Raw genomic sequence first — 16,331 nt, 5'->3', positions numbered from 1 at the left:
TTCCAATGAGGACACTGTGGTACAGAGATGTTCATTGACTTACTCAAACCCACACAATGAATCCATGGCGCTATAATAAAAAGAACCTAGGAGTCTTAGCTTTCCCACAATACATAAATAAATTCCTTATGTGGGTAGAGGGAGAGTGAAAATTTAGATTTATAAGCAAGTTGAAAAAAATTAAAGCTTGTGTGGCATTTGGATACCATGGTGGTGTGCTTAGCCTAAACAGAAAGGAATGTCATCTCAATGTACGAAATGGAAATGAAATTCAGTGGTGAATGTTAAAGCTTCCCTGGACACCAAACTATTTCAGAACAGAACCTCTGACTCGGTTGCCAACCAGGATTTAGACCTGCTACTGCTCCCATTAAAGTCAGTGGTAAAACTACCAATGACTTACCTGGGAGCAAGTATAGGGCCCTTAATTAGTAAGATCAGGGAATTCTGCTGTTGCTCATGCTACTTTTCAGGCCAACTTCACAAATTCAGCCACTAAACAATGGTCCCAAATAGAGATGTTTGTTGGCATAATTACATTAAAAGGAAATTGGCAAGGTTAGGAGAGTGTCTTTAGTTCTTTCACTTCTACAGAGATGGGCCTCAACAAGCCCTTGCAATCTTAGTACCAGATCTCGATCCCCCTCAAACCTATCTTCATAACAGGCTGAGACAAAAAAAAAAAAATCAAACCAGAACATCCTGAAATTTGGGAATGTTCAGGTTTGGATCCAGATTTCAAATCTCCCAGCGTGGGAGCAGCTAAATCTAGAGAGGGTTTGTCCCATCTTAGACCGAAGATGTTTAGATTCAGTGGTGGAATTCAAGATTAGATTTTGGTGTGGGGCCGATCACTGTTAACAATCTGTTTTCTCCCTCTCTTTCCTTCCATTCTACCCTTGATTTCCCTCCTCTCTTTGATTTGTTTTTAATCTTCCTTTGTCCCTTTCCTCCTACTCTGGCTTTACTTATATCCCCTTATTTATTGGCATGAAGCCTGTGCTTGGCACATGAGCAGACATGGTTTTGCTCTGAGCAGTTTACAATATACATTCTTTCCATCTCCCATCATCCTTCTTGTTCTCTAATCTTCCAGATCACCCTTTCCATCTTCCTCTTCCATTTGGATGATTTTTATAACATACCACTTGTTTTTAGCTTTGTTCTGGGCCCATCTCTAATTGAAGTGTAACCGAATTATAGATCACAAAGACGAAGGGTATGTCTACACAGAAGCTGGGAATCACGTCCCAGCTGCTGTGTATAGATGTGCATGTGCTAGTTCTGCGCGAGCTGGTGTGCTAAAAATAGCAATGTGGCCTTGGCATCATGAGAGGCAGCTTGGGCTAGCCACCCAAATATGTACCCAGGAGGTCGGCCGAGACTGCACTCAGATGACTAGGCCAAGTCGCACGCTGTCACACACATTGCAGTCGCACGCTATTTTTAGCATACGCTAGTTTGAGCAAAGCTAGCACATGTATGGCTATTTGAGCTGTGAATTGTCTCTCCCAGCTGAGTAGACATATCGATAGCCCTGCACATGACCATTCTCACTTATAGTACAGGGTGAGAAGGCAACAGCTCATATGGGCCAGATTGATTTTTTTTTTCTAGTTTCACCAAACTTTCCCATTAATTCATAAGCAGACTCCAGTTATAGGAAAAAGCTAATTGAAAAAACTTTCTTGCTGTTGTCATTTAGGTCTTATACACACTAGAACTGAAGATGTGCAGGCCACAACAGTGTAAACATGCCCAGATACGATGGTGATGAGGTCAGAGGGTAGATGGTAGGTCGATCTCTAATGTGGTCAGGCCTTACTTATTATATGAATGTTTTTCTAATCATTCGTTCCTTGCTGAAAACCTGCAGGTTTCGCTCCCTGAGACGTTCTTTAACAGGCAGTGAAATCATTCTGGCAATAGTTAACTGATTGGAATTTTTTTTTCTATTTAGGATTGGTTATACTATTTTCAAGAAGAAGTTATTTAAAATATAGAATCTATAGTCAGGGCTCTCTAGCCAGTGAGAACTTACAAGCAGCAGCAGTAGAAGCCATGTTTAAAACCTGAGGAGGCCCATTCTGTAACGTAGATAGCCCTGCAGGCGTAAATTACAGCAGCCTCCTTGGGCTTGCCCTATGGGCCATGCAGTTGGAATCTCTCTGCCATGCTTCATTCCTGATGTGCCCGGCATGCCCCTGTTTTATCGAGACCTGCGAGGGATCCTTGGGAGGCAATCTTACAGCTGTCTTCCATATTGCCTGCACTTGATGATCGTCCCCTGGTCTGCTGTGGTACTTAGGGTTCCTGAATGCTGCTCTGGCCCTCCTGTGGTGTAAAGGGCAGAACTCATTGCTGAGGAGCTTACCTTTGAAGTTTACAATGTTTAAAGTTATTTGTGGAGGGAAGGGGCTGGTGTGTTCTTTACATAGTCCCCGTCCTATGCACTGGAAGTGCATCCCCAACAGCACAGGGATTTGGAGGGATTCATTTTTTTGTATAGGATTCAAGGGAAAAAAATTAAACACTGCTAGCAACAAAGTTGTAATCCTAAATGAATGAGCTACAACTGGCCAAAAAGCGAAGGACAAAAAAAGCCAATTTAATAAATTGAAATGCAATATATTTCTCCATTCATGTCTATTTTAATAGTGCTAATAAGATTTCCCTCCACACCGGCCCTGATCTTACAGGAAGCTTTGAACTGAAGATTGCAGCCGCAGTAATGTGCTTGATACACAAAGGAGAGAACGTCACAGATTTAATAAGTCAAATGGAAAGGTTGCTGGGCTTTTGTTTATACCTTATAGTAATAATCTGTCCAAAATCCAGCTCATAATTATTTACTTGAGCAATAAAGATTGCTGCCACTGCTTCGTAGAGGGCAGTTCCGTCCATGTTGATCGTGGCCCCAACAGGCAACACAAATCTGGCAATCCTTCTGTCAACATGGTTATTCTCCAGCAAGCACTTGAAAGTTATAGGCAATGTGGCTGAGCTGCAAAACATCCAAAACAAAAACCAAAACCAAACACATGTTGAAAGCTGTTTTATCCTCAGGGACTAACATTAAAAGCAGCAAACTCATCTCTCTTCCCCTGCATATAGATCATATTCAATGCTGTATCCATTCAAGCCCTATTTCCTATCTTCGCTTCTGTGTCTGCTTATGTATCGGGCCAATCTGGCTTCACTGATAATGGGAGTTTTGTCATTGGCTTCTGTGAGAGCAAGAGCAGGTCAGTTGTGTTTAATGAGCACAAGGCACTTGAGCGTGTATGTGCAAAGTCTGCTTTGCACTGTTACACAAGAGACAATCGTTCAGTTCCCGCTCTACACATTTTTAAATCAATATTGGATGTTTTTCTAAAAGGTATGCTCTAGTTCAAACAGTGATTTATTCAGAAAGTTCTATGGCCTGTGTTAGGCAGGCGGTCAGACCAGATAAGCACAATGGTTCCTGCTGGCCTTATAACCTATGAAAGGTAGAAAGCAAGGGCTGGAGATGGTGCAGAAGCCATTTTGTGTGTTAAGCCACCAAAGGGTCAAGGAAGGAAAGTGTCTCATACAGCTCAGTTGTGATGCCTCTGGAATCAAAATTTCACTGTTGATACTTTCGGAAGGAAGTTCCATCCCGTCCTCCTTAGACAGAAAGTTGATAGCCCTGATGATAAGCTTTGAAGCGGGGTAAGATGTAAACCAAAGAAAGGCAAGGATCTCCTCAAGGCTCCAATAGGGATAGAGGACATGTCTCAGGCCCACCCCATCTCCCTTCAAGCATACAGTAAATAGGGCAGTTTTATTAAAATGTAAGTCTGATCCTGTGCCTGCACAGGATTTCTCCCCCTATCCCCCATGCTTATTAAATTTAAGGGCCTCAGCTCCTACTAACAATGAGAGTTTTGAACACAGACTGAGGGCAGTGTACGCCCTTAAGATATTGCCAGTGCCTACTGAGTATTGACACCGAACCAACAATAAAATACCTGTTTAGGCAACAATTTATCATGGCTGCACAGTAAACGGGATTATTTTAAAAACAGGTTGCTCCTTGCTCCTTGAGCTGAACTCTACAAAACTCTCTCCTCCCAACCCTCCAAGTGAATTTAGTGCTGGTGAAAGATGTCAGATAAATAGCCCTGGGGACTAAAGTCCTTTGTTTGTCCACAGATCAGATACAATAAAGTGCAAGGTTCCTCAACCATGGTGAACTGGTGGGATCACTTCTGTGGACCAGTGAAAGTACAGTTGAGTGTCTGTGCCCTCTCATTCCTTGCCCTCTCTGCTGATGCTGCAGCCAGAGAAGCCAGCTGGGACACAGAGATCTGTGCACTAAGGAGAAGATTTAGGGCTGGCCTACGCTGGGAACAGCTACATCGCTCAGGGGTGTGGATTTTCATCACTAGGTTGTTGGATGAATTCTTCTGTCAGTATAGCTACTGCCTCTTGGCAGCATAGGCAGTGTCTGCACTGAAGTGCTACCACAGTGCAGCTGCAGTGCTATGATAGCAGTTTGTGTTGACATACCCTGAGACAGAGACCACTGGTTCACTTCACACACACCGCTAAGCAGCCATATAACTGTAACCCATTTTGATCCCTAGCGATCAAATCACAAACCTGAGAATGGCTAGGTTGGTGGCAAATTGAAATTACTGCTCCTTATTGGCCAAGAATTGCACACATCCTATTTTTGTTCTCTCTTCTCCTCTTCCTTGCCCTTTACCCTGTCCTGCTTGTTCATCTCATCCATCAGTTATGTCTTTGATTGTAAACTCAATCGAAAAGACAGGGCAGGGTCTATCACTTGTAATAGATTTGTACAGCGCCTAGCACAATGGGGCCCTGACCTAGTTGGCCTCCAGGTGCTACTGGAATATAAATGTAAAACAGAAACCAACATCTTATAATGGACAGTGTTAGGCAATTCAACCATAGGCATAGCTGCTAATAATAATGAATAATTAACTTAAAATCTATTATTACCACTTTTGAGCTACTTAGAGTTCTGCAGTGACATCCACCTCTTTTATAGAAACTTCATCTCTTGCAACTCAACAGCTTCTTTTACAATGAATCCTTGTGTTTCTTTGTATGGAGAGGAGGGGGAAATGTTTATTCTTTTTTCAAAGTTTTTTACATTATTATAGTTTAACGCGTCCAGAGGGCATAACATATGAATAACAATCCTTCACGATTCTTTCTTATCTTACACAGACTATCTACCAAATGCCACATTAAAAATAATAAAAAATTCCAACTAAAGATGAGGTAAGTCCCACATGCTCTCTTGCAGTTAGGAGATGCAGGTGGTAGTTTGGGAAGCTAGCTATTCAGACAGACAGTAACCCACTCAGGACAGCAGAATAAAACTTGAAAATTCTGGTTCATGTGGGGTTTATGTGAACCTTTTCTTCTTGTTTCACATCCTTAAACTTTGCTTTCAGTTTCAGGCTCAAACAAATCTAAAAATTAAAGCAAAAACTCAGCAAAACCCAACATTTTTAATTTTGGGGCCTATTTTCAGTCCAAGAGGTTATGAAGCCACTGATATGATATGATATGATGATAAGAAGCTACTGAGTTTTTGCATGGTTTCAACCAGGAACCATAGACTGTGCTAGGTTCCCAAGAAAGTTGGCCCAAGTTCAATCAGAAGGATCACTAATCTCTGAAAGCCTGTCCTAAATTTTGCAGTTTTCAATGAAACTCAAATCTAGCATTTTTCACACCCCTCAGTGATGTAGCTGTGTGGACCTAACTTGTTGGTGTAGACCTGGCCTAACTGAGTATTAGTAAAAGCAGCTTTTGGGGTCTAATGTCAAATGCTGAGGAAACTGTTAGGTTTTAACACTTGACCCATACCTTGAGGCCAAATCTAAAGCACTGTTTTTGAATAGCTAAATATGCTTCAGAATTTCCTGAAGCCGTTAGTAAAGAGAGGAGGCATCTTGTCCTACTCAGGACTGTTTTACTGACCAGCAATTGCAAAACAACTACAGATTTATCCCACTCCATTTTGGTGATTGTACAGTGGCAAGGATTGAATACAAACCAATATTTCAGTTATGCAAAGCTCTAACGTAGGCCACAAAAAAAAAAAAAAAAGAAAAGCCAGTCTCTACAGAAAAAGCACCTTCTTCGGCTGGTTAGCCCTGCCTGTTTATCTTGCAAATGAATCCTAATTCTTATTATTGCTCCAGAAAGTCAACAAGCTGACTTAATCTAGAATTAAGTTACACCTCCCTTTTGTTAAATCTGTCTTTACTTTATACTGCACAAGAGCCAAGGTTTCAGAGTTTCATAAGAAGCAAAAAGCCCCTTGAAATGTTCACATTTTATTTACGCTGTGTGCAGAGGAAAAGAGAACTGGTTCTTTTGATGGGATGCACTATTAAGAAGACGCTGCCTTTGATTCACTGACATTGTAGAAAGATGACTATGGAGAAAAAAACCTTCTACATGTTCTAGGGAAATTATAATCAAACCAAGGGGCATTCTATCTATCAGCCAAATTCTGTCCTTCACACTGTGAGAGGTGCCTGGGGGGAGGAATGGTAACAGCGACAGATGTTCCCTGAGCCAAGCCTCCCTTAGTGCCTGTCACAAAAGCTGAACAATGTCCAAGGGCCTAAGAGCCTGGGGTCACCACCCAAACTAGCTGGCCACACACCCTCTTGGGGCTATGGAATGCTACCCAGTATATCACTGGAACCCCCTGCCAAACACATAAGGAAACAAGCATATGTTGTGCTATGGTCCTGTGTGGGTGCACTGTTTGGGGGGATGAGGAGGAGGGTAAAAGAAACTTCTGCCCTTTCCGCCCTCCACCGATATATATGTGCAAATAAGTCAGAATTTTGCCCTATATGTTTGACATTTCCATACAAATGCCAAGTATGTCATTGGCATCTAAAGTGATAAAACTGGACAGCACATGGGGACTGATTGTTGGATGGAGAACCCTTCACTTACAGGTTATGGGTTCCAGTTATGCTTAGGTCAGCAAAGTCATTGCAATGAGATGACTGCTTGGTGGCTTACAGTTCCTGTAGCGGACAGGAGTTCACATCCCAATGCTACCAGCACCATTTCCACAAAGTGGCACCCTTACTTGCAGTCTTGGCAGAGGTGCCAAGAACTAAATTAGCTTTGGGGAATGTCCCTCAAAAAGGATCCCTGGAAAACAAAGATAAGGCAAATTAAGGAGTTGGTGTGGGAAGGCTTGCACTAGTACTGCCTTGTTTTACCGGATCTGGGGTTAGCTAGATGTATTTAGACTCCTGGTCTATCATTCCATCATCTTTCACCAACACTAAATTCAGTAAAAAGATGAATTATCCACTAGAGACTCACTAAGCTTTGTCATAGTCTACATTAGCGTTGCTACATATAAAGAGCCAGGTGAAGAATAATTTACTTTTTGGCCATGGCTTTATCCAGTATAATCTGTATTTAAAAACTTCATCCTTCCCATCTGCACCCTCCACTCCCATTTGTCTGTCTTGTTTACCTGTAATTGTAAGCTCGCTGGAATGGAGACTATCTTTGCTAGGTGTTTGTACAGTGTGGCCTTGATCTTTGAGTGGGTTTTCCAAGAGCTACTATAATAACTAATAATAATAGGCAAAGAAAACAGCTGGCCCTTGACATGAACAGGGAAATCTCCCAAGAGTGATTTGTCTCACTTTTTGTGCATGGTATGTCTTTTCTATAGTTACGATCTTTAACTAAAGAAATCTTTCCACGCCCGGTGGTTTTCAGTGTTCTGTCTATCATTAGATGTAGGCATGCACTGATGCAGAAACATATGGTAGAGACACATTAGTAGGCCAACCTTTTGTTCTGCTTTAAAATGATCTGATAATCCAATGCCTGTATTATTAATATTAATTTGTTGCCTTTGTGGCAAGTATTACTTAATCAGATACAGATGTGATGACTGTCAGGAGAAGCAGCTTTACTTTCCAAAACCAATTATTTGTGCATGTTCTTTTGGCAACAACTCAGTTATATGCAGTATCTATTCTTCTCACTATCACCAAGGTGAAAAGTTCAACTATCTCATCACAAGATGCTACCATTTAAGAGGAAAAACACCAAATAATGTTTTTTTTTTTAAAAAGAAGTCTACATTGCACTTGCAGAAAAATGCATCTGTTGGTGCAAACGGGCAATTGCACATGCAGCATACAAAGCTATGCACAGAGTCACTTGAGAATGTGCACAATTTTCTGCTTGTGTCCGTACTGGCATTGCAGACTATCAAGGAATGCTGTGTAAACACAAAACACAGTTTAGACAGTTGGGTCTGTAGTTTGGTCACTATAAATCAGGCCTGACTTTTGCTGTATATCTTTGACTTATGATTTTGGTACATTTTAGAAAAGAAACTTTGAAAAATTCATGATACCATGACCAACCCGTACCCTAGAGACTAAACTACAGAGAAGGTAGCTAATAGTTGCAGAATGATCTGATGGGCTCCGAGATATAGGCAGACAGATGATGAGAGAAACCAAAGGTAACATACATAGGAAGAAATAATGACCTGCTTCAATCAAAAGGGGAAATAGCTGTTTAGAAAGCAATAATGCAGAAAAGATCAGGTGAATAATACATTGGATATGAACTCACAAATGTGAAGGAAGAGAATCTATTTTATGACAAAGGAAGTAACTGTGCTATTTTATAAAGCCCCGGTAAGACGACACTTGGTAAGTATAGGATTCTAACCTGGTGAAAAATGCCATTATCTTTCTACAGTACAAACTGGAAGAAGAGAAAGGGGCACTTTTTTCTGGAGCTGAGAAAGGTAAAACAATGAGAGACACAAGTCCTAAAGAGGGAAAAATTCAGGTTGAATAGATAAGAAAATGTCCTTAGACTAAGGGGAATTAAGTAATGGAATAAATGGTCCAGAGAGGTGTTGTCACCAGCATTAGAGGTTTTCAGAACCAGGACTGAGGAAACTTTGGTGGGATCAGGGGAGAGTGTTGAGAGGGAGCCTGAAAGGTCTTTTCCAACACTAAGATCTATGACTGTAAGATCATCATCATCTGTGAGTCTGGGGAATACAAATGCATCTGAAGTGACAAACTTTTATGTGTTGTTCTACTTAAAAAATAGCCTTAAACTTTCAAACTTCATTAGAACTAATAAAGCCACCCAAAACACAATTTGCTCCTGATTTCACTGTGCAAAATATACTGTACTATATTTCAGTTAGCAAGTTATTAAATTTTATAAACATCCTGTAAAATGAAATTTATAATAGAGATGCTGACAGTCCCTTAATTTTTATGGCCTTTAGTTGGAACCATTATGATTTCAGGAACATATGGATGCAGTGTAGACTAGGTAGCCCAGGAGACAATGGAAGTTTCTAGGTTCTGTTCTCAGCTCTGGAACAGACTCTCCATGTGACTTTGGGCAAGTCACTTAACCTCTCTGTGTCTCTGTTTATCCGTTGGTAGAATGGGGATAATGATGCTTATAATATTGACAGTAATTAGCACATTGAACCACAGATTCTGGAAGCCCTAGCATCTGCTGAGTGAAACTGACATGATTCTTGTCAGTTTCATAGCGGTCACCCACCAAATAGCAGCAATTTCACTCAGCAGCTGCTGAGATCCTGGGGGGTATATTTCATTTTTCATCGGGTCCAGAATTGGAATGAAATCAAATTTTGAAATATTGACATTTCCTGCGCACCTGAACTTCCAAGTTTCAGACAGCTCTAATTAGGACCTCAGAGGTATTTAGTAATATCAGTGCTTAATACCTGGATGATGTCGCCAGAGCAATTAGCAAGGCTTGAAGAATCCCTCTGATGAAAACAATGGGGTTTTTCTTGGTGATAAAGAAGTACATCATTGGCAAAATGAACAGTCCATGAACCACCAGACCACAAACCACAGTAATGGCATAAAAGCCCAACTTCTTCCCAATAGCTGTAGGATCATCCATTTCCAAGATCTTGCCAGCAATAAGAAACACTATTCCAAAAGGAAAATACCTACGTGAAGAGAGAGGGAGATTTATCACTATGAGCCAGATCATTTCCACCAAACAATTTAGTGAGATAACAAGTTCCTGTACTTTCATTTCAATACAGACTTAGGACTCAACCATTCAGTGTTTAATAAGCATGGAGGGTGTTCATAGGAGCATCTTGTAGGACTGGACCCTTATTCCTTTTCCATTCACAAGTTCTGGGAAAATGTTTTTATATCAAATTATTAGCAATGATACTGTTTTCTACTGACTGGCCTGTAGGACACACACAACACACTCAAATACAATTTGTTAATAAAGCAGTATATATCTAATCTCTCCCTCAATGTATGTATTTTAAGGTTCCCATCACCATAGTAGTTAAGGCCCAGATCCACAAAGGCACTTAGGTGCCTTAGTTCCAGTTTTGGCTCCACTGTGACCCACAAAACTATCACTGAGTCCTGAAGGTGCCTAAACTCACTCGGGACCTACGTTTTCATGGTAATAGTTCCCTAGGTGCCTATTTTTCTGCCTCTGGGCACATGCACTGCTGCCTCACTCTTGGGGTCCAGATACGTATCTCCTGCCTAAGCCCCAGTGTGAGTCACAGACCAGGACAAGGTAGGCGCTCAGACACCTAAGTTGCATATAAGACCTGATCCAGAAGGCATGCTCAAAGCCTGCCTACCAGATAGAGTCTGAATGGGACCCTAACAGGAAGAAGAGATGGTTCTGGTACCCACCTTATAACAGCCCAAGGGTTAACACAGTCACCTGGTATGTGAGAGACCCAGTTCAGTTCCCTCCTCCCTGGATTTAAACAGGGGTTTGCCACGTCTCAGGAGACTGCTCTAACCACTGAGCTATGGGATACTCTGGTTTTGGGGAGGAGAGGTTGCTCACAGTGTCTCCTGCTGAAGATGTTCCAGTGTGGATAAATAATGAAACAGTGACTGGAGCAGGGGGAGTGGACCAGGATCTCTAACCACTGGACTACAGAGTCATTCTCTCTCTCCCCCCATGACTGTTTAAGTATTTATCCACAATGGAACAGTCATGGGTTGAGAGCGAGGTGGGAGACCTCCATTCAAATCTTTTCTCCTCCTCCGGCAGAAAGGGGGGAATTGAATCTGTGTTTCTCACATTCCCGGTGAGTGCTGTAATCTCTGGGCTAAAAGTTATAAGGTGGGCATTGCTGCTGCTGCAGTGATCCTTTCTTACCTCAAAGCACTTTGAGATCCTCAGATGGAAGGTGCTATGTAACTACAATGTATTAATGATGTAGTAGCAGTATTTACTCATTATTAAGAATGTTCACAAAAGTGCTGAAGAGCCATTCTTAAATTAGTGACATTGATGTAAAGAGCGAATGTCAACTATATTTTGAAAGTCGTCCCCCCCACCACCACACACACACATTTAATTTTAACAGCATCCCAGAAATTGAGAGCAGCATTTTAGGGATAAAGCTATGAGCACAGGTGGATTGAGCTTTTGCAGGGCCCTGGACCAGAGGAATTGGAGGCCCCTCCCCACCCCTTCCGCCTGCAGTCGTGTTTCCCCCACCCCCATCCCCAAAGCGCTCCTGCCAGAGAGCGGGATCAGGGCACGGGGGCTTCCCCTGCTCCCTGGCAGGAGCACCGGGCAGGTGGAGCAGGGCAAGCCCCCGCGCCCTGACTCCGCTCCCCAGCAGGTGTGCCAGGTGGGCGGAGCGGGTTGGGGCAAGGGGTCACCCCAATTGTCCGTGTGCCCCAGATACGGGCCCCGTTGACGCAGTGGCTAATCTGCCACTGGCTATGGGAGATGCAAGAGCCAAGTTGTGAATCTAAGGGTATGTCTACACTGCAATTAGACACCTGCAGCTGGCCCATGCCAGCTGACTCAGGTTTACGGAGATCAGGCTAAGGGGCTGTTTAATTGCAGTATAGACATTTGGGCTTGGGCTGGAACCTGGGCTCTAGGACCCTGCGAGGTGGGAGGGCCACAGAGCTCGGGCTGCAGCTCAAATGTCTATACAACAATTAATCAGCCACTTATCCTGAAATGCGTAACCCCGAGTCAGCTGGCAAGGACCAGCTGCAGGTTTTTAATTGCATTGTAGACATGCCCTAAGATTTATTTTATCGTGCTAAAGGCTACTATTAGACAGATGTATTTCTATTGCTTTTCAAGGAATGTTCCTCCCAAGTTAGAATGTTTTTGTTAATCCATGGCAGGATTTGAAAAATTCTAGGCCCTGGAACCTTTTACAATTTTACGTATTCTTCAGGGTCTTCTAAGTAATTGATATTTCTAGTAACCTAACTTCAGATCTGCTCATTTACAACCAGCTAGGTCTATGGTATAAAGTGCATAAAACAGAGAACCAGATGCCTAGGTCTGTCTGAGCTGTGCTTGGCATGGGACCTGGGAGTGGGAATGAAGGTGGGCCATACTTTTTCTATTGGTAAGGATTTATGCTCTCTCTTGCACTAGGTAGCTTGTAACCCCACAGGTGCAGCTATGAAGCATGCACTGGCCATTTAAAGACAAGTGAACTTCCAGTCACTCTGACCCCTTGTCAAAAAGGTTACCAGACATGGAGCAGTGCAGTTGGGATTGTAGTGGGATGACTTTACCAGTATAGCTATTTCTGTGTCAGACTACATCCACGCTGCTATTGTGTTGATATACCTACACTGGTAAGAGATTTGCGCTGCTCGAGAATGGGGAATAGCAATTTTGCAATAACTGAGGGTTATTTCGATAGGAGACAGACATGAGTATAGATGTGTGGATGGCTCTGCTAAAAACAGATGAATTCTACTGGGCTAACTTTTGTTATACCAGGTCTAAGCCACCTTTCCATTCTCCTGATCTGGGATCAGACTTGCCCCCAATCTAATTTACGGGCATTCTAAGTTATTTTGGCTAGAGTGGTCCCTTAGGGCCTACTCTGCTGGTTGGGGATTGCCAGAGGGCCATGCACTGTCATTCTGTCCCTTCATGCCCCTGCCCACACCACTGGCCATGCCATCTACATCTGGAGCAGGTGGCATAGATCTAAATATGTTGCTTTATGGCACCCAGGAATTCCCTTTTGTTAGGGGAATCCCTGGCATCTGTGTTGAGGCAGCTCTCTGTCCTCTTTATGCCACTGGAGTGGTGCAAAGGGAACAGAGCCAGGGACCAGCATCTGGCCTTGAATGTTTGCATAACTTCCTTCAAGTACTAACGCCATACAAAGTTGAGGTTGTTGTCCCTCATGAATTTGCCTGAAAACAAGATTACATCATCTCAGAGCATTTTTTTCTGTTGAAATATACTTCAACTTTTAAAAAGTTATATTTTTGCTTGATAAAACAGCTACTTACCACACAGAAACTGCCACTATCTTCATGACAGATTCATTTAAACACTGGCAAAAACTGACCAAGGGAACTCCACTGTTACCCATTCTGCCCAGCATTATACCTGCAATCAAACACATTATTGTTTTAATTCTCATTTACTTTTGAAAATCCCCAACATACTCCTTCTCTACTGCAACTCAAAGTGAACTAAGTATGGGGTGGCTAGCTGGGTTAGATAATTGGTAGCGGGATAATCCAACAAATCTCTGTGTTGTAGAAACGGAGATATAAATCACACAAACAAATATAGGGCATGGAGGACAGCCCTTGGTTCTTCTGCTCCACAAAGACAAACATCTACCATTTAAGCTAAAGGAGATCTCCTTTGATTTCCCACTAGGAAATCCCTCACCTTCTATGCACCAGTCACTAGAGGGCAACAACACTGACATTATATAGATGTAAGCAGTGTCAGGATGAGCTCCACCCTGACATCTGGTGGTGAGGTGTGGCAAGTTGTGGAAAAGAACTTCAGGGGCCGATCTCATTTGCATAGGCACACCCACCACGCCTAGAATGAGACCATAGCTGCCCAAATGGTCACTTTGGCTGCTGTGGGATCCCCAGTGTCTCTGTTATTGGGGCAGGAAGAATAAATTGTTATTACCCTGATTATGGGAACTGTGCTTGGAACTGTACGTGGCCTTTTGTTATGATGGATGGATTCACCATCAACTAAGTAGCACTCGCTAGGCAAGGGTCATGGGTTCCAAAACTGTGTGAATGGAGAGAGGCTGGGGACAAGTATTAACACTTGGTGGTATGGGCCCCTTGGTGAGGGCCTTACATGCTAATTGCACTTCCTCCTCTCTCCACTGTAGAATATCAGAGCTAATTTTGATTTCATTAGAAGTCTAGCTATAGGCTGCTGCGCTCATTTTGGACTGACAGTGCACCAGCACTGGGGCTCCCCTACTACAAGCTGAATTCACCTAAGAGCTGAAATCACTGAGTGTTGTGTTAAGTAGTGGGGGAGCCTGAAGCTATATTGTGGAGCGGTTGGCGGGCCGGCTGGAGTGCCTTGCGGACCGGCTGGTGGAGCAGTTTGTGGATGGCAGGAGCTGCTTGTGGAGCTGAGCGAAGGAGTTCGTGGGGCGGCTGGCAGAGCGGAGCGCAGCTGAGCGAAGGAGTTCGTGGGGCGGCTGGCAGAGCGGAGCGCAGCTGAGCGAAGGAGTTCGTGGGGCGGCTGGCGGAGCGGAGCGCAGCTGAGCGAAGGAGTTCGTGGGGCGGCTGGCGGAGCGGAGCGCAGCTGAGCGAAGGAGTTCGTGGGGCGGCTGGCGGAGCGGAGCGCAGCTGAGCGAAGGAGTTCGTGGGGCGGCTGGCGGAGCGGAGCGCAGCTGAGCGAAGGAGTTCGTGGGGCGGCTGGCGGAGCGGAGTGCTGCTATGGAGCTATGGGGCGGTCAGCTTCAGATCATGTAAGGTGCCTCTTACCCCCGTCCCATTTCCACCCAGGTTGGGAGGTAAAGCTCCGCAGATAAACTTTCGAACTCTGGGGCTGCCCTGACCAGGGACAGAGACTTTTGGGGCATTGGACTTTTGGGACTTTGGGTGATTTGGGGTTGCTGGACTCAAGAACCAAAGGGAAAAGGGCATGCCCCAATTTGCTTGGGGTGGGTTTTTTTTGCTCATGGGTTGTGTTATGAATCCTGTTGGTGGTGTTTCCCAAACATAATGCCACATTGTTTCTCTCTGTTATTAAAAGGCTTTTGCTACACTCAGACTAGGTGCTTGCGAGAGGGGAAGTATTGCCTCTTGGAGGCGCCCAGTGGGGGGTGGTATATATTTATCCCAGGTCACTGGGTGGGGGCTCGAGCCGGTTTGCATTGTGTTATTGGAATGGATCCCCTAGATATTGAACCCGGCCCTTGTTGCTGCCAACTCTGACGGGCAGAAGGGTTACATATATATATATGACAGAGAGAGAGAGAGAGTGTGTGTGTGTGCATTTCAGGGTAAAACTGATAACAGGAGCCTTTCTCTTCTGGCTCACCAGTTTAAATCCAGCCCAGACTGGCAGTGACCAAAAGCCATTATCTGACGTCTGTGAAATTAATTTGGTCTCAGTCCATTTCTAGTGCATAAGCATCTATAAGATAAAAGCCACCCTCACAACTGGTCCTTTTTGCCACCCTGGCTTAGCAGCCTTAGCAGAATCAAGCAAACGCACATGAGTACAAGGAAAGGGCCAAACTACTGCACAAGACTAATCAGCAAAGGAAAAAACACATTCATATGCAACCAACAGTCATAAAGGTAGGGGATCTAGTTCCAAGAATAGTTATGTAACTCTATATTTTCTGTATGGTGTTATGTTTATTATTAGGTATACATTATTAAAACTTATCTATCATGTTCCTATTTAATTTGCTGCAGTGATCCCCTGTGAGGATTGTAACGGATCATGTTAATCACTCAAGGAAGCATTTCAGAAACAAACTGCACCAAATCAATTTATGTTTGAAGAGAACTTTACAAGAAAACGAAGCTGTGAGTGGGGTGCACTCTAACAGTTATTCTGGATGGACAGAGTGTTTGGTTTGACTGGGGGCCCATGCTCTCTCACTTGGAGTGAACATCTGCATTTGCAGGCCAGGTCCCAGATTGTAATGGTTCCAAAACAATCCCCTCCTGATGCAGGGGAGTGAGCCACTTAGATGTCAGACCCAACAATTTCACAATAACAATACATGCAGGATGTGGGTTTATATGTCTGTTAATATTCATCTAGCTGTAAATTTTTGGTCACAAACCACATTAAATTTTATTAACAATGTTGCTCATTTATGCTAACAGAATGTTAATTACAAAGTTCAGTTTTTTAAGCTAGACTGGCTTTATTAAGCCATGGCAGCTTTCCAGGAGTCTTAGCTTTCAAACTTAGTAGAATGCTGAAGAGGGGAAATGGATCACCTCTTATTTTACAGGAATAAC

The 16,331-nt window shown here is 43.4% G+C and overlaps 1 protein-coding gene across 3 annotated transcripts in view; it reads right to left on the bottom strand.

The window, feature by feature from the left end:
- The window catches only part of SLC1A7 (solute carrier family 1 member 7), a 94,112-nt gene that overhangs the window by 10,229 nt on the left and 67,552 nt on the right, over nucleotides 1–16,331 (bottom strand). For all 3 annotated transcript variants that reach the window (XM_048862348.2, XM_048862347.2, XM_048862349.2), the window contains exons 6-8: nucleotides 13,362–13,461; nucleotides 9,794–10,027; nucleotides 2,810–3,004 (exon numbers count right to left, since the gene is read on the bottom strand). In XM_048862348.2, the coding sequence (XP_048718305.1) occupies nucleotides 2,810–3,004; nucleotides 9,794–10,027; nucleotides 13,362–13,461 (529 nt within the window). The remainder of the gene's footprint in view (nucleotides 1–2,809; nucleotides 3,005–9,793; nucleotides 10,028–13,361; nucleotides 13,462–16,331) is intronic.

Source organism: Caretta caretta, chromosome 8 (genome assembly GCF_965140235.1).
Source record: "Caretta caretta isolate rCarCar2 chromosome 8, rCarCar1.hap1, whole genome shotgun sequence".
Taxonomy (NCBI): Eukaryota; Metazoa; Chordata; order Testudines; family Cheloniidae; genus Caretta; species Caretta caretta.
This window is presented reverse-complemented; position numbering and strand designations above follow the sequence as displayed.